The sequence below is a fragment of the Notothenia coriiceps genome, unplaced genomic scaffold (genome assembly GCF_000735185.1).
Source record: "Notothenia coriiceps isolate Sejong01 unplaced genomic scaffold, NC01 NC01_scaffold00000666, whole genome shotgun sequence".
Taxonomy (NCBI): Eukaryota; Metazoa; Chordata; class Actinopteri; order Perciformes; family Nototheniidae; genus Notothenia; species Notothenia coriiceps.
Window position 1 is genome coordinate 71,146 of NW_011333367.1, and position 26,231 is coordinate 97,376.

General features: G+C 38.9%; 2 protein-coding genes across 2 annotated transcripts; both read right to left on the minus strand.

The window, feature by feature from the left end:
- Nucleotides 1–4,741: 4,741 nt before the first annotated feature.
- Nucleotides 4,742–18,472, minus strand: bbs4 (Bardet-Biedl syndrome 4). Its single transcript, XM_010783808.1, has 16 exons — nt 18,364–18,472; nt 17,111–17,153; nt 13,749–13,828; nt 12,227–12,290; nt 11,891–12,002; nt 11,556–11,628; nt 11,259–11,312; nt 11,039–11,166; nt 10,083–10,137; nt 9,891–9,959; nt 9,542–9,694; nt 8,230–8,401; nt 7,911–7,980; nt 7,661–7,805; nt 6,780–6,984; nt 4,742–5,490 (listed from the first exon to the last, which is right to left on the minus strand). Exons 1-16 carry the CDS (start codon nt 18,421–18,423, stop codon nt 5,336–5,338), a joined length of 1,638 nt encoding a protein of 545 aa, XP_010782110.1. The 5' UTR covers nt 18,424–18,472; the 3' UTR covers nt 4,742–5,335.
- A 695-nt stretch (nt 18,473–19,167) lies between these two features.
- Nucleotides 19,168–25,457, minus strand: scamp2l (secretory carrier membrane protein 2, like). Its single transcript, XM_010783819.1, has 9 exons — nt 25,293–25,457; nt 24,488–24,565; nt 24,297–24,383; nt 23,515–23,644; nt 23,274–23,402; nt 22,567–22,726; nt 21,850–21,951; nt 21,194–21,311; nt 19,168–20,289 (listed from the first exon to the last, which is right to left on the minus strand). The coding sequence occupies exons 1-9, from the start codon at nt 25,452–25,454 to the stop codon at nt 20,134–20,136; spliced, it is 1,122 nt and encodes a 373-aa protein (XP_010782121.1). The 5' UTR covers nt 25,455–25,457; the 3' UTR covers nt 19,168–20,133.
- Between the last annotated feature and the right edge of the window lie 774 nt (nt 25,458–26,231).

A 26,231-nucleotide genomic window follows, 5' to 3' on the forward strand; every position in this document is an offset into this window, starting at 1 on the left:
CGGTCGGTGATAATTTTCATAATGTCTTTCGTTACAGCCTCACATGCGTCAATCCTGCGTCTTAGTTCAGCGGATGGTGTGGTTCGGTCTCTTATTTCGCTATAAGCTCTCATCACACCAATCATTCCATCTTCAATTGCGTCTGCCATTTCAGCCAATTCCCGTTTTGATATGTCAGTCTTTAATATTTCTTTGGCTTTTCTGACTTGGTATTTCCACTTTTCATACAGGGTAAGCAGTCTTGTTTCCTTTTTATACAATTCCTCCTGTTGGTAGGCAAGCATTTTCTCTGTCTGCACAGTGGGGCGTTCTGAACGACGTGGTAATGCTAACCCGTCAGTTTCATCCATTTTGAGTTGAAGCTCAGCTAGTTGTTTTTCTTTATATTCAATTTCCTCCTTTAATTCCTGACTTGACATGCCTTCACAATCTTCCTGATGTAATAAACTTATCTTTTCCTTTATTTCCGTTTGTAGCTTAATTATCTGTTCCTTTATGTTATCCATTTTTAGTTTAGCCGTATTTTTTACCTTCTTAGTTCACGCTAGATGCTGCAGCTCGCTGATCTGTGTGCCGTGCCGTTCCTTCAATCCACAGTCAGCGTGGTGTAGCTTGTAGCTGGTGAAGGTGAAGCTCTTACTGTTCATGCTAGATGCTGCAGCTCGCTGATCTGTGTGCCGTGCCGTTCCTTCAATCCACAGGCAGCGTGGTGTAGCTTGTAGCTGGTAAAGGTGAAGCTCTTACTGTAGCATTTCCCTCCGAATAATGGTCGTAGGCTTTACTGATGAACCAACATTTATTCAAACTCCAGAACCAACATAAGAGCTTGAGCCTCTTCGGGGGGTGCTAACATTTAAATATACAGTCCGTTCTTCTCTTTCTCCGCCGTTACATAGAAGATGAGCAAAGAGAAAACTGGTGAGAAGGTGAAAGAGAGTGAGGTGACTGGGAGCGATTGGAAGGTCTCAGGGTAATAATAATAACAATAATGATAATAATAATTTCACTGCTTAAACATGCACTTTATTTATCAGAAGAAACGTTAAAACCAACTGAGGCTTTAATATCTTTCAGGGCTGACAAAATGTAGGACATGCTGGAAATGTAGTTGCTTGCTTGAATCCAAAAGATTAGTTGGAGAAGCGATGATGAGTCTCTTCAGGCAGGGAGTTGAGGGGCCCTGACTGATATAGCTAATGGAAAAAGCGCAACTGAGGCAGCTTTTGTGACATGAGTAGCCTACTGTTATTTGCCTTTCAAGAGCTACAAACAAAGATTTGCACTGCATAGCTGCATCCCAACATTATACTATACGCTAATCCTCAGCAGGTTTTGTAGTGTGTTCACAATGGATAAATGACAAAACACATACAGGCTATTCAAACAAGAATTAGAGTCAACAGCCGCGTTAGTGCATGTGTGAGGCTGTGGTTTGGCACAGACGGGCTTTCCCCATTTTAGTTTAGTTCACATGCAAATAACCGCTAAAAATCAATTCAAACATATCGAAGTCAAGAATGAAGGCACTGTCTTTAGGATTTTCGTTTAACAGGATTGTAGTTAAAAGCCAGATATTGGAAAATGTTTGACCTCATGCTCCTGAGAGGGGAAGTTTCCAATAATTGTTAAGACATTTCACAACAAAAACACAAATGAGAAGCTCATGGTGGGGTTATAGGGAAACCTCGGGGAAGTCAGTTAATGATGAAATAGGTTTGTTGAGAACATTGGTCTGAACCAATCGTTGACTGACTGACCCCGCTGCTAGCATGGATAAAGGACAGAAATCATAGGCTACTAAAAACTGTTTTAGAGTGCACTGTTGATAGACACTATTCTACCAAACGTAATGCACAAAGGAAATCAAAGAGATGCTCACAGCTGGAAAAAAAATAATTGTGGATGTTGGTAAAAATAACAGCCCCAATTAGACCTCAGATAACACAAGAAATAACTAATGCATTTAGGATTTAGTTTTTTACTTGTCTCTGTTTGAGGTTTGATTGGTAGTGGCATTCTAAAGTTGAAGTTGGATTGTATTTGCACACATTGAATAATTTCTTCGTAGTATAAAACAGTAAAATATGCGTATTTATGACTGAATCTATAAATATGAGAAATACACTCTTTACTCTTAATATTCAGTATGAACCTGAAAGTATGGAGGCAGGCCAGACTGTGCTGAGTTCAGGGGAAACTGGACACACATGATATGTAGCTGAGGTAGGTAGGAAGGAAAGATGATGAGGAGTGTGTGAAGGACTTTCAGTGGCCGGTGCCGAGCTAGATAATTGAGAGCTTACGATTATCTGGGGAACTATTTAAAAGAGCCAGACGAGAGGCAGACACTGTATGAAGAGGTGCGGACAGAATTACAGTATGGGATGTACAAGTTAAAAGCTAAAAGGTTATACGGTAGATCTGCAAAGTAGGAAAATGAGGTTAAGGTTAACAGCACAGCTTATATGAAATCCAGACATCCAAAATCCTCAAATATAAAATCACCACATGTCACTGTAATTCAAATAAGACTGTGGAAATAAAAATGACATCTTTGTCCATCCATCAGCTTTGTGCTGCAACAAAATAAAAATATGGCCTTATTATACATTTAAAGTTATAAAAAAACAAACCTGGTGAATAGTGTATTATTTAGAGCTGTCGATATATACCTAACACAGTCAAATCTGAAAGGCAAAAAACATAAATAAAACAATAGTACTACTTATTCCCTGGATCCATGATGACTTGAAAGAAACTTGAAAAAGTCTGAAAAATTTATTCAGATCAAAACATGTTGATTTTCCAATAAATCGCACTTCAGGGAGCCACAGTGTACTGACATTTATTATTCGATATCATATTCTTGTAGACGAGAAAGTGAAAACCTATTTTCTCCACATCTGCTGCAGCAGTAAATCGGAAGCCATCAGCTGGCCTCTAAAAGTTATGAACACAGGCAAATCGGGCATGCACAGTTGAACAAGAACCTAATAAAAAACGACAGTGTTTTGGGATAATAGCTACACATGTCAATTCTATTTTCCATCAGAAAAGTATGAAAGATAAGGAAGATGAGGAAGGTAGATCTAGACCGCTGCTGTGTGTCAGCGTCAGGGTCAAATGATGGCTGCATTTAATCCTGAATGACAAAAGGTAACCGTGAGGAAGACCGTATTACCATCAGCCTCCAATAAGATTCCTGTTTTAGATAAGAACATCATATAAAGTATCAAATGAATATGTCAAAAATAGACAAGTATGTCTTGCAAGCATTCAAAGATTAAGACAATATATTTAGCTTTAAATACCATTCTGTTTAATATGGCATCAAATTAAGTTCAGTGCAACCTAACATCAATAAAAACGAAGAAACTAAATTGATGTCTAAATAATAAATGGGATTCCAAAAATAGTAAGCATAAACAACGGCAATTATGTTTTGGAATTTTTCTGTTCAGTGTCCCACAAGGGAAATGCATACTTTTACAGCACGTCAAAACAGACTCATGTATGAGTGTCATCCATCAGTAAAAGTGAAAAAGCTTATCATTTAGTAAAAAAGAATCCTCGAATGTAGTACATGTTACTAATCAGCAGGTCCCTCCATTCAGTCACAGCATGTACAAGAGAAATCTAGAAGTGAAACCAAGTTCAGACAAGTAGTGTGTACTTGTACATTTACCACGGTTCTTACTGCAGTGTTTTTACAGGAACCCTCAGTTGCCACATACTGAAAGATTATTGATGCAAAGCTGAATATCTGTGTATGATGGATTGTTGAGGGAAATCATGTCCTTTGCAAAAACAAAACATAATCAGTCTTTGGAAGGCTGAACTGAGTGGGCTCTTTTGCAATGGAAAAATACTTAAACAACTACTGATGATGTTGATGAACGTCACTGAGGCAGAAACAATTGTCCATTGTTCAAAATAACTTTTGGCCCAGGTGTATATTATAACTCATGACAAATTCCATTTTGCCTGACCCAAAGGTTTGCAATCAAATAATACACAATGACACAGACTTTTAAAACCAAAGCATTGCACTGCAGCACAAGCATGTCTTTGCACACAATCTCCAGCCATGACTGCATCATGATGACAGACATCCCATGTTGCAGTGCGACGCAGAGAGTCCTAACTTTGTTCCATATGCCTCAGACAAAACACTATTATATCAAAACTCTGAAATAAACTTGAGTTGCAATAATCATTCAACATAAATATTTGTAAAAAAACACCCAACTTACAGTTAATGATCTCCAAACAGTTCACAGCAGAGTTCAGTGAGCTGGGAGGTGATTGCTACTATGAAAGCTCTTTTGGTATTTATTAGAACACATTTTGAAAGTGTTTGGGTATAATTCTTACATTTTGAAATGGTTCTATTTCTATTCATTTGTTTTTTTTAGCAGTCCCTCAGTCTCTTAACTTCTAAACCAAAACATCAGTGGTTTCATATTTATTTATTTAATAATAATAATAATAATAATAATAATATATCAACACCTATTCCACTGTATGCCTTTACCCAAGATGTTGAAAGTTTTAGCATGAAGGATTAATTATTTATTTGTAGCGTGTCCTCCTTGTTCAGAACATGTATCAGTGTATAACAGATTCACTTTGAAGCTCTGAAACAACCCTGTCCCCTGTTGTCTGCAAAGCTTAATAATGGAAAGCAAAGCATGACACAAGAAGACACAAACTGGACTTTGAATAAGAAGCAACACAGTCATTCTCTTTAAAGTCTCTTGTTTTTTTATTAAATACATTACTCTCTATAAACATACCATGTATCCGCATATAAAAGCGTGTCCCTATTTACACTCAACCCTCAAAAAGAGCCATATTAGACAGACAACCTGTAACTATCATAACATCCATTTCTGTGTTAAGATCTCAGTGATTGTCGAAGCAGTTCCTTAACAATGTTCATATAACCATTTTGTTGAAAAGAGAAGTTCCTAAAGTTCCATTGAAACGTGTTGGACATGTTCACCAATCCTGCCACATCGACATCTACAAGAAAAACTTGATTTCCTCATCTTGCATGAAACAGGGTGTTGGTTTACTGACATTCAGTAATCCAGCAATAAATAGTATGAACAAATTGCACATAATAGTTGACCTTTTCACTGTAAAGGAGGACACATGTCAGTGCAGCAGGTATTCAAACCAGAAGCACATCCCCTCAGCCTTCATGTCTGACTACAAGGAGCTAGAAAACCACTAATAGCTTGAGTGCTGTTTAAGAACCTTGATTTGGCTCCATAAAACCAGCGTGATCTTATGACAAAGATACCTAGTAAGATGCAGACAGCAGCTAAACTCATTCCTCCACCTTAGATCTCCTCTTGGAGGTTTTGGGTTTGGGGTTTTCTGACTCTGCAGGCAGCGGGGAGCCTGGAGGATCATCGGGGGGGCTGGGGGCCAACTCTTCATCGGGCTCTGGCTCCAGGGGCATGGAGGGGCCTTTGGAGACTCCTGAGAATAACAAAGAGTCGATACATTGCTCAGAAAATGATTTAGTTGCTTAAAACCTGCACAGATGAAATAGCTAAACATGTGATTGACCTCCATGGTTCAATGCTATTTTAAACTGCTCGAACTCGCAGGTCAGAGTTCTCCTTTTGGTAAAGTTGAATTAAGTAGATATACCCTATTATGCAGAAGTGAGAAAATACATTCTTAGAGTTTATTCTAAGTAGTCTAAAATGATTTCTCATTTTTGTTTTTGACTCAAGAACAAATCAAAAGATGTTTTAGACAGGTTTGTTTTCTAAGTTACATTTTAATCATCTGTAAAAAAAACAGTATAAAAGGTGATGTAAAATGTTAGAGGTAGTGGGCTTCTGAATGCCTGCGAAAAAGAACATGTACAAGATTTATACCATTACAAATAACTTCAACTCATAATACTCTGGCAGATATTTATTTTCAAACCCAAACCAAGTTTCAGGGTTAAGTTGTTCATCTTCATAACCACAAAGACACAGTAAAGTAAGTCCCTGCCTGTTATATAGGAACCCTGCCACAACATGAATTACAGACACCAGTGAATAGGTACAAGCTCCACTTTAAATATCCAGTATCATTGGCACTAATAGTAAACTGTTAACCACTAACTAGGCTTAAAGTGAACGTACAGGCTTTATTTACATTTTCCTACAAATTGCAGATAGATTATCAGAGATGTGTAAAATGTCACTGAACATGGATGCATTGTTCAGCTGTTATTAGCTAAATAAAGGTTATAGAAAACACAGCTTGCAGGCTCATGTTAAAGAAAACACTCCAGTCCAATTACATTTGAGAGCTGTAAGCCACGACAATCATTTCAGAGTAACCTTGAATTTATTTGCTTAACTTTGTTTTGTTTTTTTCCAGCCTGCTGACTTTCTTTTTGTTGCCAATAATAGAGAGTATACTGGCTGGAGGTTAGCTTTTTCTCCCTTCCATATTCCATTTGGCCTGAGCCCATATATTCACTCTGCTACAGTGCAGGTGAGAGGCTGGGAGCTAACACAGAAGAGATATGTCCATGGTTCCATTTCAAATGAAAATTGGGCTTTGGTTTATTGGAGAGGTGGAGGCTGTGCAATTCTTCACCCCCTGCACTGAGGGTGTAACACTGGACTTTTCTGATAAGAAAAATGACATTCAGCCTTGCACTGGCTCATCGCAGTTCTGTCAGATATCTAAACGCGTAACCAGACACCGAGTTGACAGAATATTACCTGACACCTTCCACAAACCTTAATGGTGGTTTGTACCTGATGGTAGCTGCATGTTCTTGTTGTAGCTCGCAGCAGAAGACATGGCTTGGCCCAGAGCTTGGTTGGTTCCAAGAGCAGCTCCGGGGGCTTTGGTGGCTGCTGCAGAGTTGGGTTTAGATTTGGACTCCTTGTCTGGTTTAGTCCACACCAGGCCCTCTGTCACCTGCAGGGCAGCCCCCATCTTCTGAGCCATGTCCATCAGCTGTTGGTGACAAGTAGACCACTTAAGGTACGGGTAACTACTGCTGATTTTCAGAAGTTAAAGGTCACCTATTATGCATAATCCACTTTTTCATGTCTTTTATACATAAGCATGTGTCCCCTCTGTGTAAAGAGATTCTGAAGGTTTCAGGAACAAATATTCTCTCGCTTTTTGTCCTGATCCATTTATATAAAAAACCTGTCTGAAAATGAGCTGATCAGATGTTGGCCACTTTATGATGTCATAACGATTTTTTGGCTTGTGTAACCAAAGTAACAGACAGAGAATCAGCACTTTTGAAACCGGGCTGAAACAGAGGGGTTTATGGGATGCTGTTTTGTATTTCAGCCAAACACTTCAGAGGCATGTTTTGTATATATCTGAGACCTATAATATATTATTGAAAAACAGTATAATAGGGGACCTTTAATATCAACAGGATCTAAATTACAATCCAAATATGTGTATATGTCCATTCAAATGCTCAACGTTTTACTGTGATATCTGTTTCAACAGTAGCTTTACCACTTTCATTTGAGTTATTATTATTTTCATTTGTATTCTATTTGATATTTTACCTTGTGTGAATCCTGTTTTTCACTCTGACCCGGTTGCCCCTCTAAACGCCTGCATTTCCCCACAGGGATAAATAAATGTCCATCTTATCTTCTATTACCTCAGGGTCAAATTCGAAGCTACTACTGCTGTCTCGAAGCAGGTTGACTTTCCTCTCCATCTCCTGGTACTGATCCAGAGTGGCCTTCTTATCGCCATGGTTATAGAGGAAGATGGCAAAGTTCAGGTTGACCAGAGGGTTGGATCTGTACATACATGATCACAGAGGGAGAAGGAAATAAAACATGAAACAATTAAAGTCTCAAATGAAGACTCACAGTACATTCAAGTAGAAGGCGGGTTAGACTCACTGGTCGATGGTCACAGCTTGTTCATACGCTCTGGTGGCATTCTCTACGTCTTCCAAGTTGGTCAGAGCCACTGTTAGGAATTAGTTTGAGTTTAAACTGAAATACTGTCACATGCAGGAACTGTTCAGTGATTCTTCAGGCTCTATGTGTTGTGTGTGCTTTACAAAAGTTATAGTATGCACCTTTTGTAAATAATTCAATCAATGTGAAACAGTCACTGAAAAATGGTTGCCACTATTTTCCCACCACTCTTCTATTTGCTCTCTTAAGCAAAATCAGCAGTAGTTACCAGTCATGAATTATTTCTTGGCCACAGTACCTGCCAGCAACATGTAGAGGTCGCCCATGCGTGGGTTCAGGTTGATGGCTGCGCTGAGGAAGTGGAAGGCAGAGGCGTACTGCTGCATGGTCAGGTGGACCAGACCCAGGTTGTACAACACCTTCCAATCAAAAGGAGACATGTAGTGAGCCCGCTTCAGGCAGCTGATGGCCTGTGGAAACATGAAGTTAGGAGAGGAATCAAACAGCTGACAGATGTTCATCTAAATCATATATCATCCCAAGAAGAATGGAGAGTGAGTAAGCATCGAGAGCCAACCTACAGCACAGTGTAGAATGCCTGAGCTGGGTATGCTATGAGAGTATATCAAAGAATAAAGCCCCAGTCTGTGGCCGGTGTACGAAGGATATAGGTCAGCGATGATGAGCGTGTTTCAATTTGGCCAATAGAGGAGGGATGTATTCCTGGTTGTCTTTATGGACTATGGGGTGGAAAAAGTAAGCAAGCATAACTTTCAATACAACAAGTAAAACAATGAATGCAATGTTAAAGTATTGCATTCAACATCCTAATCAAAGGTTTAGTTTGTGACCATTATTAATGATATGGAACAATGCTTTGACATATCACACAAGGACGCACATGAATGTGTGTGATACAAAAATAAGGGTTAGATACTATTCTAGTGATCAGCAGGGGGCAGTAATACGGTAAGATACACACTAATGTGCCAGCAAGAAGAATATTGCACGCTAGAAGATATGGATGACATAAGCAATGCAGGTTTAGACTTTAAAAAGGAAATGCTTTCAATATTTTGAATGTCCTCAAGTAGCCAAGTCAGAGCCCTGAAGGAAATCTGATAGAACACCTGTGGAGGGACTTGAAGAGAGCAGTCCATCGCCGCTCACCACGGAATTTGACTGAACTCGAACAATTCTGTAAGGAAGAATGGGCAAACATTCCCCATTCTAGGTGTGCAAAGCTAGTAGAGACGTATTCAAATAGATTGATGGCTGTAATTGCAGCAAAAGGAGGCCACATGAAGTATTACATCAGGGGATCGGATGACTTTTCCAACCTTGTTATTCTAGTTTTAAATGTTGTTAATGTTCAGAACTGTCGCCTCTTTTTTCATTAGTTCGATGTTGTAAAGCTACATTTGTAAAGGGAGTGGCAAAAGTCTCTTTTTTTGTATGGGTTTCTATTTCAGGCTGTACGATAAATAAAGAAACCATTTCAACGGGGTATGATGATTTTCTATAGGCACTGTCATAAGTAAACCTCTTTTTATTGGGAGAACTAACTTCATCAGCCTTTAACCAGTGAACCAATAGACAGCCTTACTCACAGCTACGTATTTCTTTTTCCCAAAGAAGCACATGCCGATGTTGTTCCAGAGGGGCGGGCTCTCAGGCACGGCACAGGCCGCCACTCGGTACTTGTTCATGGCCACATCAAAGTCTCCGTGGGTCTGCATCATGCTGCCTGCAGCCAGGATGGCCTGCCATGAAAACAATCATTAGAGAGGTATTAGAGGAAGATGCAGCCTTTGATCGTGCACATGATGAGAGACAGTGCCACCTGACAGAGAGTGACCTTTTACTTTAACTGAGCTGCTTTAAAAGAATCTAATGCACTCAGTAGGAAACTGTTTTAATACCAAAGAATGATGTGTTTACCCACAAACACCCACATACCTTATAATTGTTGGGGTCAAAGGTGAGGGCATTTCCAAGGTATTCAAATGCTTTTTGGTATTTTCCGAGCTGGCAAAAACACAACATTAAAAAACACAATTTAAATGTTTCTATTCTGAGTCGTACAGTGAATGCCACTCTTATCTTGTTTACACTTCATTTCACTTGAAAGGTAATTACAAATCCACCAACCTGTAAAAAGAGCAGGCCCAGAGTCGTCAGGAGTTCAGTGTTCTCTGGAGAGAAGCTGAATAAAGAAGGAGACTAGTTAAATGAAACATGACACTTTATCTATGCCTGTAATCCCATTTAATTCCTGCACTTATTCTTAGGCACACATAGTTGATATTCAAGGAATCTGCTGATTCAATCATGGTTTGATTCAGCATAATTGTGGAGTATTAATTATGACCTGTGGGGATATGATGGGGCTCGGAAATATAATGGTAGACAAGAGGCGTATCTGCATTAAAATAGGATTCACAGTGGTATGTCTAATTCAAAGCAACATTAGTATCAGGTGGTTGATTAATTCATTTAACCCCAACAGGAGGTAGCAATAATGAGCTCTATTATAGACATCAATGTCATTTCCCTATTTACAACAGGGCATAATGTTTAAATATTCAACATGTGAATAGAAGTGGAAATGAAAATAATTCATACTGAACAGAAAAATGCCCCGGGTTAAACTGTGGCTAAACTGGAGCTTTGTGTGAGATCGGATGAGAGGCACTTATTAAAAAGAGCTCCACAGAGCGAGAGGCGGTAGATACATCAAGACAAAACCCCTCGGAAATAACTAACCTTCTCTAAAACAGCATGTTTTATGTCTGTTATCTCTTGAAGTGTCTTGAGACATAAAGACACATGTCATGCCGAGGCTGTGCAAGTATGAACAGTTATAAATTAAAGATTAGTTTAAGTTTTGGGTTAAATGAAAAAAGCTTTGTCTTGAAAAAAACATTCTAGACCTGAAATGTAACGCTTATCATGGATCAATGCACATGTCTGAATTGTTTAAACATGTATTTCAGAGAACCATAGTCACAGAATATTGAACTAAACGCCTAGAATGTGTTTAAAAATGCTACTTTATAGATTTCTCTTTAAATCCTCATTGATTTCTTAATATCACATGTACTTACTCCACTGCCCTCTTGTACACTTCAATGGCCCTGTCCGTTTCTCCGGCCAGTAGATGAACCTTCCCGAGCATCATGAAGCTCTTGTCGTGCTTGTTTATCTGGAGAGCTATGTTAAGATGCTCCTCCGCCTGACAGACACAGATAACATAAACAAGGATCAAAGCACTTGGGAATAAATACAGTTTGTAATGTATAATGTCAGAAAGATCTGTATACTCACATTTTTGAAGTCTTTGATGAAGAAATAGCACAACCCCAGATTATGACTGATCTCCTGGGGTTAGAAAATGTCACATTATAAATGGGGCATGCTTAATTACAAAGGGAGGGATAAAGGCTGTGCCTAATTCAATTTACAAATATTGAAGCTATTTAAGACAACAGCTCTGTGGAAAACAAATTCTGCAGCATTTCCGTCATTTGAATTAGAAGGGACAACTTGATTGAGAGTGAAAGACACCAGGCCCCAAAACACTTTAAGGCAAAGCAGAAACTCAGTGCTAGAGCTTTCTTTTACCCAGTCTTTCTCGTTGAGCCTTGCAGCTTCATGATAGAATTCAATCGCTGCTTTGTGCTTTCCCAGGAGAAATCTGCGGGAAGAATAAACAACAATAATCCATATGAGATTTTAATCAATCCTATCACAGTTTGCTGAATAACTATTCTTATTTAACAGTGATAAATATTCAGCGGGGGTCGATTAACTATTCCCTACGGTGTTATAAAAAGTACTGGCCATAACTGGCCCACTTTTATCACAAAGTATTTATCTCCTTTATCTGTCTTGTGAGCTAATAGAGATGGGTTGAGGATCCCCTGCCTCGGGGGGGGGGGGGGTCGTGTTGGACTCACAGTGACCTGGCCACTTGCTTGAGGTTGTCAGTGCTGCTGGGATTAAGGATGGCGCAGCTCTGAAACAGCTCCAGGGACGGCTGGATCTTGCCCTCAAGACGCAGGATTAGAGCTGTTGTAATTAAAACACAAAAAAGAGAGGATCTTCAACACAACACAAGGAAGTCAAATCGCATTAAAAATCAGGCAGCATACTGTAGGCACTATAGAGCAGATTCTGGAGGAAAATATGTTATAAGGACAACCACAGAGCCTTCATTTGGTGTGGCACTAAATTAACATCATAAATGTGACACACCTGTGATAGGAAAGGGTTCATATAAAATAACGGCTCACCTTGAACATAGATGGCATATTCACACATCCCATTAGTCTCCTGCAGCTGTTCTTTGATGATCGCCTGCAGGACACAGAACGAGAGATAATTCTAAAACTGAGGTGGATGTTAACGTGTGTGAATAGGACTACTGCAAAAAGGAAAGGTTATTTTGCCTGGATGCATAATGCGTAATATACCAACCCCTGTATATCTGCTTTGCAACAGATTGAGGGCCTTATTTCTGCTATTTTCCTGACCTTAAAATGTGTTTTGCCCAGCTGTGTGTTATTTTGGTGCCCAGTGCAGAGCGCACGGTGCACAGATGGGAGGAGAGTCGCTGACAGGAGGGAGGTTCATCCTAATGAGGCAGTGCATAGCGAGCTGTTACTGTTTTGGTGTAAAATGTGGCTTAAAAGCTTGTGCTGAAAATAGACGTCTCAGAGCCACATCTGTTTCTGGTCAGTTGCCAACCTGATCATTTAGTCCAAAAAAACAAGAATACTAGAGCAAATGATATTAAATAATAGAATATTGCTAAAATATAAATACAATATGAAAATGTAACATCCTCCAGCGAGTCAATGTATTTAGATGGCCGTCAATTTGTTGAAAGTAGCTAAGTCAATCTGCATTTGTCTTTAAATTATTATTAGGGATTTTACAGTTTCTGTTGTCCAATTACAGTTGCACATACAGTATGAAGATCCTCTTTTTATGTTTGGAAATGTTTAGCCTCTGATTAAAAGAGTACGTCCTGCTATCTGCTGTAGAATATAGAACAACCTTATTGTAAAACCACCGTGTTTCTGCGTGTGCCCTTCTTCAGGGTTATCAGAAAGCGATCATGAGCCTAACAGGGTTTAATAATCCAGAGAATCACATGCGTCCATCAAACTTTTTAAATGTTTTAAAAATGTGGGTGCAAGGCAAACGCTGTTATGCCAAGTTTAAGACATGATGTAACCATTTGCAATGTGAAATACAGCAGAATTAAAACTGTAATAGTGTTGCGATTATATGAAACGCTTCACCAAATAGATTTCTATTAACAGTTTCCATCATCCTTGAACTCATTTCCTAAAAAAAGACCCACACCACACCGTGCTGCTCCCACCATCCAAACAACAGTATGATTCCTGAGGAAGCACATTCTGAATGTGTTGAGCTCTTGTTGCCACTGTATGTTATTGTGATTGACTTCATCATTAGCAAGGAGACTAATGATGTGACTGGTGGACAGCGAACCAAAAGAGCAGGTTTGCTGGGATACCCAAGACTCACAACGAGATGCTTCTCACTGCTTGGTGCAAGAGGATTCCATTAATATATCTTACAAGTCCAGACATGTATTCAGAGACTTAAGTGAGTACCTACGGGTGTCATGTGCACATAATGCTGGTCAATGCAGTGAATTGGATCATAATAAAGTACAGTGTTACACAGAACCCTGTACATGCCAGGCATTCATTATCTTCATTATTTTTTAAAAGGTCAATCAGACTGAGCCATTGGGACAGCGGAGGAATGACGGTACTTTACCTTACAGGTATCATAGTCTTTACGGATATAGTGCTGGTGGATGAGCCAGTTTCTCCTCTCAACAATGGGAAGTTCTGGAGCTGAAAGGAAGAGACTATAATTTACATACAAAGCAGGCACACTTTAAAGCTTGATACACTTGACTGTTCAGATAATGTCTTCTTTAGTGGATAGCTGAATGATTAATCCTGAAAGCTCCCTCCTTTGGCAGTCATTAGCAGGTCTCTGATCTAACAGTTAACACAGACGTAACTGTTCAACGTAAATCCACAGGCTACATTTAAGTCAATTCACCAATCAAACTGCAATGTCGTATTTCACAATCAGACAGCTCAGCCTCATGAGCTATGTTAACTCTTTTTTAAATTAATGAAGACTTTTTTTTTATTTGGCAGCTGAACAAATAATGTTGAGAGCCCCCTCCCTGTGCCGTCACCAGCAGGCCTTTGATCTGACAGTAACATAGATGTTAACACTTCAACCCAAAACCCCCGGGCTAAACAATAATCAATTCACCAGCCACGCTGTAAATGTCACCTTGTAAGCAAGTTTTTTCGTTACAAACATTGCTTTTCGCCTCGGAAGGTTGAGAATTTCTCCCTGTTGCCAGGGCAACAATGTATCTCGCAAGCCAGGTGCTTGTGACAGAACAGAGAGGGTGCATAGACAGACTGAGAGAGCGAGGCTGCAGGAATGAGCAGCACGATACAAAGCCAGCTTCAGAAAGGGTTAGGTAACGTGAAGAACCCAGCCACAATGCTCCAAGACTTCTCAGCGTGATACAACGTTTCATTCCACAAGAAAAAAAGCGTAATTCCTATTTGAGCGAGTTTGATTCTGGTAATCCTGTTATCTTAGACCTGCTACTTTCCTCTTAGGATAAAAATAGGACTCAAGGCAGTGTGGAATGAAGTTCTCCACTTTGAGTCTGCCACCGACATCAGGGGATATCATTAATGATCTGGCTGTGTAAAAATACAGTGTGAATTATACCAAAGCTGCCTTCTGTTTTTTTCTGTCAGCGCTTCAAGCAGTACTGTGTTGATTTGCCACCAGAACTAGAGCCTCTTCCAAAAACTTCAGAGGATGCTCTCCACTGCCGAGTGTGAAACTGCATGGGTTTCACACGTTTGCCTCGTCAAGATTCGGAACGGCCCTATTTGTAGCACCCTAATCCGCTTTCTTCCTGCTGAGACAGCAATAATATTCTTGTCTCTGGGTTTCAGACGGGGCCCTGTGGCGCTCCAGTGTCCACACACACAAAGCAGGGCGTATTTGGTGGAGGAGAGACGGGATACATGTGTGATGTATTCCTGTAATAACTCTATGAAAGAAGGGTAGAAAGGAGCTCAGAAGAAGAGCACAGCGTGAGGTGTTCTAAATAAAGTTTTGAAAAAATATCCTCCCAAACATGGAGGGATTTTTTTTCATTGTTATATTTGATCTGGCTAATGCTAATGCAGAGTTGGCTTCCGTGTGCTTCAACTGTCTGGTTAAAGGGGATAAGAGCAAAGCAGAAGCATGCTGAGATCAAAAGACACATGGAGAGAATGTAATGAATAATACGAGAATCTTTTTTGGGGGGAAAGTTTCACGCGAACATTTTTAAGAGCCCTTGGTCATGTCAAGTCTCATACTCAGCTGCAGACACTTATTCTTCTCGTAAATGTGACAGAAGTTAGTGTCAAAATGAGGCTGATTGCACTTGATTCTACAAAATTGAAATATACTGTACAATAATTGTTTTATAAAATGAGCAAAGCCATTGGCAGCGTATTTGTCGCAAAAAAAAAAAAAGAGGCATTTCTTGGAGGCATGCTCATATTTCTGAAACACCTTCTTGGTCTTTCCCGCTAACAATGTAGAACTGAATTACAAAAGATGTAAGAAGATATAATAATACACTTCTTGTTAACATAATTCATTTTATGTGTGCATTTTATAACCCTAATTACATTTTGTGGTTGTTAGAGAATGAGAAATGGCTTGAGGAGACAATTCAACTGAGAGTTAAGTTGTTTTAAAAAAAAGTATTTCACATTTTCAGAGTGTAGTACAATTAAGTAAAAATTCCCTGAGGTTAATTAAGTGGATTGTTTAAATGTGTTAACTCAGCAAGTACCTCAAGACATTGTGTAAATAATGATTATGTATTTTTAAGTAATGTATGTTTTGATTTCCTATACGTCTCTACGTCACATTCAAAGCTTTATATTTCCTTATTATTCTATTTAACAATCAGTTGTATTGTGTTAAATGATTACTCCATTCAGGACTCTGCTGCTGGATCATCACCGCAAAACATCCTGACCATATCACCCCATCCTCATCCAACTGCACTGTCCGACCTCCATCAGGAGTACACCCCCTCTGCTGGTTTACTATCTGTCCCCACCCCCCGCCTCGTCACCATGGGTGCTCTGGCTTTCAGCTGCACTGCTCCAAGACTATGGGACTCCCTCCCACTACACATCGACAGTCTGACACCATCACCACATTCAAGTCCCTCCACAAAACCCCCCAGTTCAGATCAGCCTATTCACTGTAGTACTCCCTGTTATTGTCCTTTTGTACAGTTTTTAACCTGTTTTTTTGAATATTTTATGAATTGTAAGGTGTCCTTGGGTGCTTTGAAAGGTACCATTAACTCAAATGTATTATTATTATTGCAAATATTGTCATATTTGAATGTTTTTTACTTTGTTATGGAGCATGTACAGTAGTACTTTACCTACTGTATACACTATGGTACATTTTTAGGACATTAACCACTTAACATTCAATCTTCCTCTTTCTGTGTTTTTTTTTTCATCACTTACTCATCTTACAGTAATGTAGTTAGAATTGTATTTGGTTTAACCTCCTTAAATTAAACTAAATGAAAGCACATCACAGTACCGGCTTGAATGCCAGGCATTAAAAATAGTACTATGCAATATAATACCAAAACATTTCCTCAACTGCTGTCATAGGGGTCGCATTCTGTGCAGTGCTGATGTTAATTACCAAACAAGAAAAATTAAAAAGCTTAGTCATGAATAGCAGCTTAACTGGTTAATGGGTCATTAAGCCACATCTATGATGACAAAATATCCTAGTGTAATGTGATTAACAAACATTTTCCAGACAAAGAAATGTCCTGAACACATTCAGCATACTGATGAACATAAGAAGAAGAAGCTTGTTCCTAGTGGTGATGGTAGAAAGAAGGGTGAGGGTGACCTCTGCAGGATGATTAGTTCCACTCACTCTTTGAGTATCCTGTTCCAGTCACAGGTTTATTGTCAGAAATTTAAATATTGGGAGGAATTGTATTTTTGAATCGGTGTGTCATATGATATGCAAGTGTTAATGGTCTGTACCTTTAGGTGCCCGACGTTTCTTGGCTTCAGTCGCAACTGGGAGCTGAAATATATAAAATACAACACAGACAAATAAGTAATAAGCACAATACACTCCATTACAGCCAAAATACACTGGACACCATCAATCAGAGTTCCCATAGGAAGCATGAGCTGTGGCCACACGGAAATAGATTTCCCCCAGTTTCTAACCGTTAAGTCTGTGTGGTAATAAAGGTCAAAGCTTAGACTGGCTGAAATGTCTGCTGAAAAGTTAAGGTGTGTTCACTGTTCATATACAAATATAAAGAATATAAATACATTTGTTTCTTGATTGGACACGATAAGCCTAGGAATGTATTGATGTTGTATATGTCTTAGGGACTGCAAGGTGCTAACAAGCCAAGTTAAGTAAAAGTATGTCATTAATTGGCCAAATATAGTTAAAAAATGTATGTTTTAAACATTATACAACAGATAGCAAACACATGGAGCCAGTTTATCAGACTAGAAAAAGTGTATGTTAAACAAACAGATCTGATCAATGACAAATCTGCTTTACAAGAATTTCTTGATGTGAGAACAAGGTCGAAAAAGGTGTAACACTGTTTCTGAATATTCATAACAGAAGGAGCAGCTTGTGTTTCTTTTTTTACACTTCTGCATGCAGTGGTTTGCAGGCTATGCAGGATTAAACAGCTTTCTTGTGTCAGGTAGATGCAGCACGCATGCTCAATCGCAATGTTTTGCTTCGCATCTCTTCTCCATATCCGACTCACTTGTGGGTTGCTTTGCCACTGAAGTGTTGTGCATTACTATTGTCTATACTTCACCACGTCATAAGCGCTAGACGTTATAGCCACAACACAACTAGTATGTGTGGTAAATCCAGCCTCAGTTAGCGCAGAACTGGACATTTATTTACGTTATCTAACCTAAGATAAAACATAAAGCGTGGGCTAACGATGCAGCACTCTTAGTGTAAGGCATGTCTGTAGTTGTTCCCTTCCTCCAGCTGTAGCTGTTAGGTCTCTTGTTTTAGCTTGTCCTTGGAGGAGTGAGATTAAAGTTACCGTTAGCTGCAGGTTAATTAACTTAGCTGCGACTTACATTCGGTTAGCCAGGCAGCTAACATACATTGAACGGGTTTTTATTAAGCATGTATTGAAAAGCACATCGTTACGTTTACTTTGGGAGTATCAGAATAACACTTTACCAGTGGCGTTTTTGTGTTTACCCATTAAAACGTTAAGTAGCTTTAGTATTGCACTCACCGCGGTGACATTCTCCTCGTCCGCCATCTTGGGATGATCAACAGCAGAAGCTGTTGCCATGGATACATTGGTGGAATGCGGAGGAGTGGCTGGTTGGATTTATGAATGATTTTACTTACTGTTACAACCAACCAATACAATGTTCATCATCAAGATTTTAATTCGTCTACGTGTATTTTACATCATGTAGCTAAGACTTTTCCTATAGTATTCTTTATTAAACAAGCTATCTTAGACAAGATCCACGTTTTGTGAAATAGGCCAGAACTGTTTGAATGTTATAGGGAACCATGTTTCTAGCAAGTATCGAGAAGTGTTTTAAATAAGTCACCAATATATACAACACACCTTAACACACATTCGGATCAGCAAAGGGGCATTTCAACATAACACTAATTTTCTCTATTAAGTATGAAGACAAACAATTTTTAACAAAAACACTAACAGCCTTGTGCTTAAAATTGCTGAACTACATCTGCTGAGAGGCACTGAGGTTACACTAAAAGAAAGTGATTCAGTGAAACAGTAACAGTAGATCAGAATTGGACATCGTAACCTACATTCTATATATTCACAGGCAAACGTGAACATGCTAATGCCTAACAACAAGTAACAAGCAACTCAAAATTCCAACCCATATGCGACTATTCAGTAACATGACTTTAATCTGGAGTATAATTATTATGGATAACAAGTCAAAATAATGGATAATCAACAAATAAATATTGTGTTCTTTCTGCTCATTAATACATTTTATACATAAATTAGCTAAATTCTATACTATATAAGAAATGTTACATTAAGAAACCTGAACCATTTGTTTAATTTTAAAGGCTCCATACTATGAAAGAAAACATAATGGTATTCCTAAATCAACATGAATGAAAATGTGCAATCCCACTTAATTTGCCCTAAAAACAACTTGTTTTTCTCACTTCAAGACCAGTGATTAAAACAGTAAAAAGAAAAACCTTCATCCCTTCACCTTCATTAACCATCATTTTTTACAGTGTTATAAAAATGAAAACATAACATTTAGTACAAACAGCAGCTGTTTTCATCAGTAGTGTAAGATAGTAACAGGATGCATCTCATTTTGCCGGGCATCCAGTCATATTATGTGTACTGCATGTATCAAGGTTGCACATAAAGCAGAATGATAAACCAGTTACTCCGTAAAGCTCTACATGCTGCTGCAATGGCAAACACATGTATACATACATACATACAAGCTAAGTGAATCCATCATTCAATGATGGTTAAACATTCTCTGGTCAAGTATACGTTTTATATAATTCCAACTCTTCTAAAGTTGATTTTTGAGGCCCCAGCATGTTATTTCTAAACAAAATTGTGAGATAGAAAAATCCTATCACTTTCCGCCAGCGTATTTAACAGTGACAGGATTTAAATTATTGTATGTTATCACTAAATCCCAGACCGGTTAAATAATACGCTGCATATTGCACTGCGTATACTTTAACGTTTATATCTTTAGTCAGATAATGTTGAGTTTATTCAAGTTGGTTATATTGTGATGTTGAAGTTGCCAATGTGTTCTGTATTACACCATAGCCCATTTAAAGTGGAAAACGGGGACACTTCACTAGGCTGCTGTTCAAATGACAATACTTTTCTTCATGTTGATTGTTTTTGCCCTCTTCACTAAATAATTACACCCATTCCCTAAACCCGTTGAAGTATGTTAGGACATGGCTTTGTTGGTCAGAGAAGAGACTAGCCTGTAGCATGAAGGATGTGAAAAGCAATCTAATTCCTCTGGTTCCTGCTGAAGGCTCCCTGTGCAGCAGAGGTGGCAGCACTGGTGGCAGCAGTCTGCACAGTGGGGTTGGTAATGACTCCGTGGGAGAACTCCTGCTGGGCCTTGGTGAAGCTGGCCCCGGTCCTTCTGTACTTAGAGTGGACCTAGTATATAGAACATAGGCACAGATAAGGGCAGTGACAAGTTCTAAATGAGATCAACAGATGAGTAGCTCATGTTTTCAGTCCCAATTGTTGAAAAACTTAAATGTCAGCGATATTTAGTGGAAAATGTATTTCACGCCCCCCCCCCCCCCAAAATGTATGTTGAGGATAAAATTGTTAGCATGTGTGTACAGCAATGGCAGATATTGGCAATTAATATTGCAGGGTAACATTTTCTTCAGAATAGAGCTACAACAATTAGTCCATCAAAATAAAAGTAATAGCCAACTTCTTTAATAATTGATCATAATTGTACTTCTTTGATTGAAAATGAATCAGTTATTAACGTCTCGTACCATGGCCGTACTGTAGCTGCTGTTGTTCAAACAAATACCTTTTTCTGTGAATAAGTATTTCCCAGTATTTTCTCATGTCTTCACCTAATGAATTGTGGTATTTTTGATTGATTCTTAAATAAGTGTTAAAATAAAATGTTGACTGATTTGCTTAGATCATTTTGAAAATGTTTGACCCTTCGAGGGTTTCTAAATCTTCACATTCCCTCCGATACCTTATTTGCCCTTCACTTTCAGCTGCAATGCAAGTTTATCTGTGTCACTTACATTTTTAGTGTCTCTCGTTATGTTTTTTCTTTGATCTGCATGCGCCTTCACTAAGTTGGAGCTAAAAACAAATATAAGCCAAGTGGGAATACACATATTTATATATGTAATGCGCGCCATGTTTAACTCTAACTTTAATGTTTATTTTCAGGCAACTTCAGTTGATTGTGAGGCACTGCCATCTTTTATATAACTGCGAACATACAGTAAGTGTAGAGTGCTGTTTTAGGGTAATGGATCATGGCTTTATTTCCCTTTGTAAACTTTTTACATTAGCATACCATTTTCAGTAGGATGACAGCCAGGACAGAGTTTACTGTGAAAAAACCGGCCACCACCATCATAACCACAGCCACAGCCAAGTTTTTGCCGATCATGCTGATGGATGCGATCCATCCGCTGTTCGAAACAGAGACAACCAATAAACACGTGTAACTTCACATTTCTCTCTACAATGAGCATTTACTAAATATTTAACAACTTCAAGCATTTGAACAGTTCTGGAAATGGCTGAATTAAAGAGAAATGACCCAACATTGTAACCTGCCCAAGTGACCAATGGAGTAGCAAGAAGTTTGAAAAAGTGAATAATGACAAACTGAAAAGTCTAACATATTACATGACACAGAAAAGAAACCCAAAGAGAAAAGTTCCACACACTTACAAAGCAGCAACCCAGACAAGTTAGGGCAGCAGGAATCTGTCAAAGAGATGCAAGAGAGGAGAAACAGGGCAAAACACACACACACAAACACACACACACACATACAGGCGAGAATGAAGATGGACCCGTGCATACACACATTTACTACAGATCTACCCAAATCACACTCAGTCTTAGTTATGAGAATAGAAACCGGTTGAACAACTTTACACCACACCTTTATTTCCACCAAACATGCAGAAGATGATTTAATTAATAAAGGTTGGCACTGACCTGTTTCCCCACTTGGGGATCCCCACAGTCTGGATGATATACACTGCCACTTGGAAGAAAAAGACAAAAAAGAAGAAAAAGAAGCTGAAGGAGCTGTCAGACCTAGAGAGGGAAAATAGAAAACACAATTAAAATGTTTTCATGATGATAATTTATGATTCGCTGCAAGAATATTCTACAAAGATGTAAACCATTTAAATACATTTAAGTGTAGAAGTCACAAAGATGATCAATAGAGCATCATTGATGTTTAGCCTCCAATTAAATATTTGTGTTTCATTAGATATACCTTAATGATTATAATTTTTTTAATTCAGATAATTCTCCAATTAGAAGTTATTTTGGAACCTTGTCAAGATGTAATGCTGTTTAAGATGATTACCCGATGCAAAGATTGTAAGTCTTGGGAAATTATTGTATTTTTATTAATCAAAGCAATGAGCTATGAACCAGAGAAACTGATTTTAGCAATGTCTAATATTTTAAATGGAGTACAGGGTGGCCCACATTAACCTCAAACCCCTCTAGTTGAGTTGAATGATGAGGCTGCCAAGTTTTTTAAAAGTAAAATAGAGAAAGATAAGAACAACACTGCTAATTAGCTCGTCTACATGTGCCTGTTTCTACTTGTACAAAGAAATAAAAACATTAAGTCCTGTAAGTCACGGAAAACAATCAACATTTCCTTGTGAGCACGAGGCAAGCAAAACAGTGTACCTGAAGGCCTTGTAGACGGGCCGGTACCAGCAGATGAAGGACACCGGGGTGAAGAGGATGAACCAGAGGATGGACAGACCGAAGTCAACCCCGTACTCAGCGTCTGCAGTGAAGTAAGCCAGGCAGGCCAGCACGTTGAGGAAGAGAGTGGCACTGTGGACTGAGGGGACACACAGGAAACCAATGTCAAACACACATCTCTACTTTGGAAAAGCTCAAATTAGGAGTTTTTTGTAATGGGGAGAAAAAAAACTTTTGTACCCTTTTAGAGGAATGAATAGGTGTGAGGTCATTTTGTCAGTATGTCGTTTGTCAACAATGTCTGACAGACATTGAAGGCTGCATGTATCTACAGATGCTCCAGTTCAAAATGAGAATACATTTTTGTTCAAATGTCATCATATAATGAAAAAGTTCCGAAAACCATCAACAGCATGTCTATGATCGATATAATTGTGACATTAAAGACTTCATGCAATTCTACAAAATGTCAGGGTCATCAGATGGCCTGTTATTGATCCATACTTTATAGAAAACTAGAAATATATGCTTCATTGTAAATGAAATGAATAAATCACCTACGTTTGAAAACAATTGACTTGTTAACATACCAAACTCTCAGAATCACACCGTGTTATGGATCAATGACTATTTTATATTGAAAGATAACAGTTGTAAAGATAAATACTGCATGCAGGGGCACTTACACATCCAGAGGTAGTACATTCTCTTGCAGATCCTGCGGTACTCTTCAGGGATGTCCTCCTCAAAGTCCTGATAGAAGCACGGCTTTACAGGGGAAAAACTGGGAAGCGGTGGCCAGTTGTTTTCTTTAGCTGACAGACGAAAAAAACAACAAGTGGTTAAACACGGTGAGCGCTTGTGGTCTGTTATAGTTTGCGTGTACAACAGCTAAGTTAGCTTGCAGCTTCTTGAATAAATACTTACAGCCAGTGTTGAGCCCTCTGCCTGCAGCCCTGTTCTGTATCTCCTGCTCCTTCCTCTCCAGCTCTGCAGCTTTCTTCTCCAGCTCCTCCTGCTGTTTGATCAGGTTAGCCTGGCCAGCTACTGCATTAGCCTGGTGGTTGAAGGAAGAGCTACTCTTAACACTGCTAGCAAGTGGAGGAGCTTGGGTCATAAGATTTTCATTGCCATTTCTAAATTGTAGCGTATGTGCATATGACCTTTGAATCTTGAAAAATATAGTTGCTGCATCACTACAACCAGCTGCAGGGCTTTTCTATCTAGTGATGCAAAATGTATGAGCTCAACTACAGGCAATGAGGACCCACTACACACCCACTTCAGCCATGTAAGACTGAGAAATGAGCCATTCTGAATAACTGGTACGTTTACTTTTGAAATGTTTTAGGTAGATTATTCTTATAATACTTCTGTAATTTTAGTTAAGGCTTTCTTATTTCTACTTTAATCTAGTGAAAGATCTGAATGCTTTATCCACCACTTAATTTATAATATGTGTTTAATGTTATATCAATATCAGCCTAAAAAAAGACAATTGGTTTGCTCTACTTACTGCTGACAAAAATGACTTGTTAACTTAAAGCTTTGTTATTCCCCTAATCTATTGTTTGGAACATACAATGCAACATTTGGATGCACTTTGGTTATGTAAATCTGAAACGAAATTCCTAAAAAGCTGAAATAAGATTTGACACCAGCTTATTTAACCTTTTTTCTATCTGTTAATGTGTTTGTGTCTGACTCACTTGTGCGCTCTGCTCCACAGAAGTCGGTAGGATGGCGGGTTGAGAGGAGGCAGCTGAGATGGGGATGGTTGTACCAGTGTGGGTTCCCTTTGAAACAAATATGGCTTTTTTATTAACTTCACTTTCTTTCATTGATGAAACAACTATAAATGACATCAACAGCGTAATAAAAAATTGGAAGAGGAGCTAACCATGTCAGTTGCAGAGAATGGGTTGAACTCCCCAGTGTTTTCAGAGGCTCCGCTGGTGACTTGTGTGATTGAGGCATCCTGAAAAAAGGGCAAAACTTGATGTTATGAGGTGCTGAGAAGCCATGACCCTTCACTTTATAGTTGGTGCCTGCCATGTTTGGAGTAGGCAGCAATCCACAGAATATCAACCAGTCAAAGACGAGCACTTATTTGTCCCAAACCAAATGTACTATAAGCCAAAGGCAGGAGCCCACCTGTCTTAGTTAAAATGTACCTATTTGAACAATAAAAGGTGCTTTTTCTTTAAGTAAACATGTCACTAAGTCACTTGTTAACCTACAACCATTGGGTAATATCATTTTAACATCTAAAACACAGAGATTTTGTGCCACACCAAATAATATTGCTATAAGCCTAAAAGGTGCGCCATTACATTCCACATTTCCCCTTGAGGATCAGGGTTACAACATTTACATTTTTACTTCAATGGCGTAGTGAAGGAGTCACAGTTGATGGCTAAACATCAGCAGGCACCTGCTCATGTGTGTCTCTGCTTACCTGCGCAGGTGAGCTAGCAGCCCACAGCGTTACCACACTATTTTACAGATACACTTTATAAATAGATTATATTAAATATACAACGTGGCCTACTTAATACCTAACATTCTTACTCAGGAAATACTGAGGCCAAACCCAGCAACCAACCGAACAGGTTTGTGTTGCAGCATATCTCTTTCAGTCTCCACTTCACACGAAAACAGCTTCTTAAAGACTTCACACAGAAACAACAAACACACACACTCACCTGGAAGGGCTCAATATCCATTGTGTCCACGAAAGGGTTGCTGTCAAATCCCGACATTGTGGATAAAAGTTTATATTGTGTGGAATAAACAACACAGCTCCCGTGTCCCCGGCGGCGGCTGCTGCTCCTGCGGATGGTGCGGTGACCTGCGTGTCTGCGCATGCGTGGCTTACGTCACCAGGAGGCTGTCCCTGAGTAGTCTGATACATTAAACTACCTTTACCTTAGAAATTATGGCAATTGCTTTCAATTATGCAGTTTTCGTGACAGTATGAATTCAGGCCACTCACGTGTGTCTAGAAATTAGATTTGTGGTCACTGTACAAAAAGAGGTATTTTTAAAACCGGATTTTGTGTTTAGGGCCATACTGTTGCATTTAGGTGCTGTCGCAGTAAAGGGTCACCTACAGAAAAATAGGGATACCATATTAAAGGCATGCCCAATTATAGGTTGTTTTATTTATTTTGACGCAAATGCATTTACGTTATTATTTGAATAGTTTGTAACCCTTTCAAGGTTTATGTCCAGTTGACTTCGAGGTGTGGAAGGAGTAGGCTACTCAGATATTTTACTTAAGTAAAAGTAGCAATACAAGGGTAGAAATATTCTGTTACAAGCAAAAGTACCACATACTGTATACATTATATTATATAGAACCAACAACCTATTATACAGAATGGCCCATTTCAGAATCAGATGACACATTGCTGCATTTTAATCTACAGCTGGTGAAGGTAATTTTAATTACTGTATTTCTGGGTTTCTCATAATGATATTTGATCAAAAATACTTTTTTTCATATATTGCTGCTCCTAGTCTGCGATAAACTAAAACTTTAAAATAAATGTAGTAAAAGTACAATATAAATGTAATACTTAATTAAACTACAAATACCTCAACATTTTAATTGTGGTGCTAATTGTGGTGCTATGTTCAAA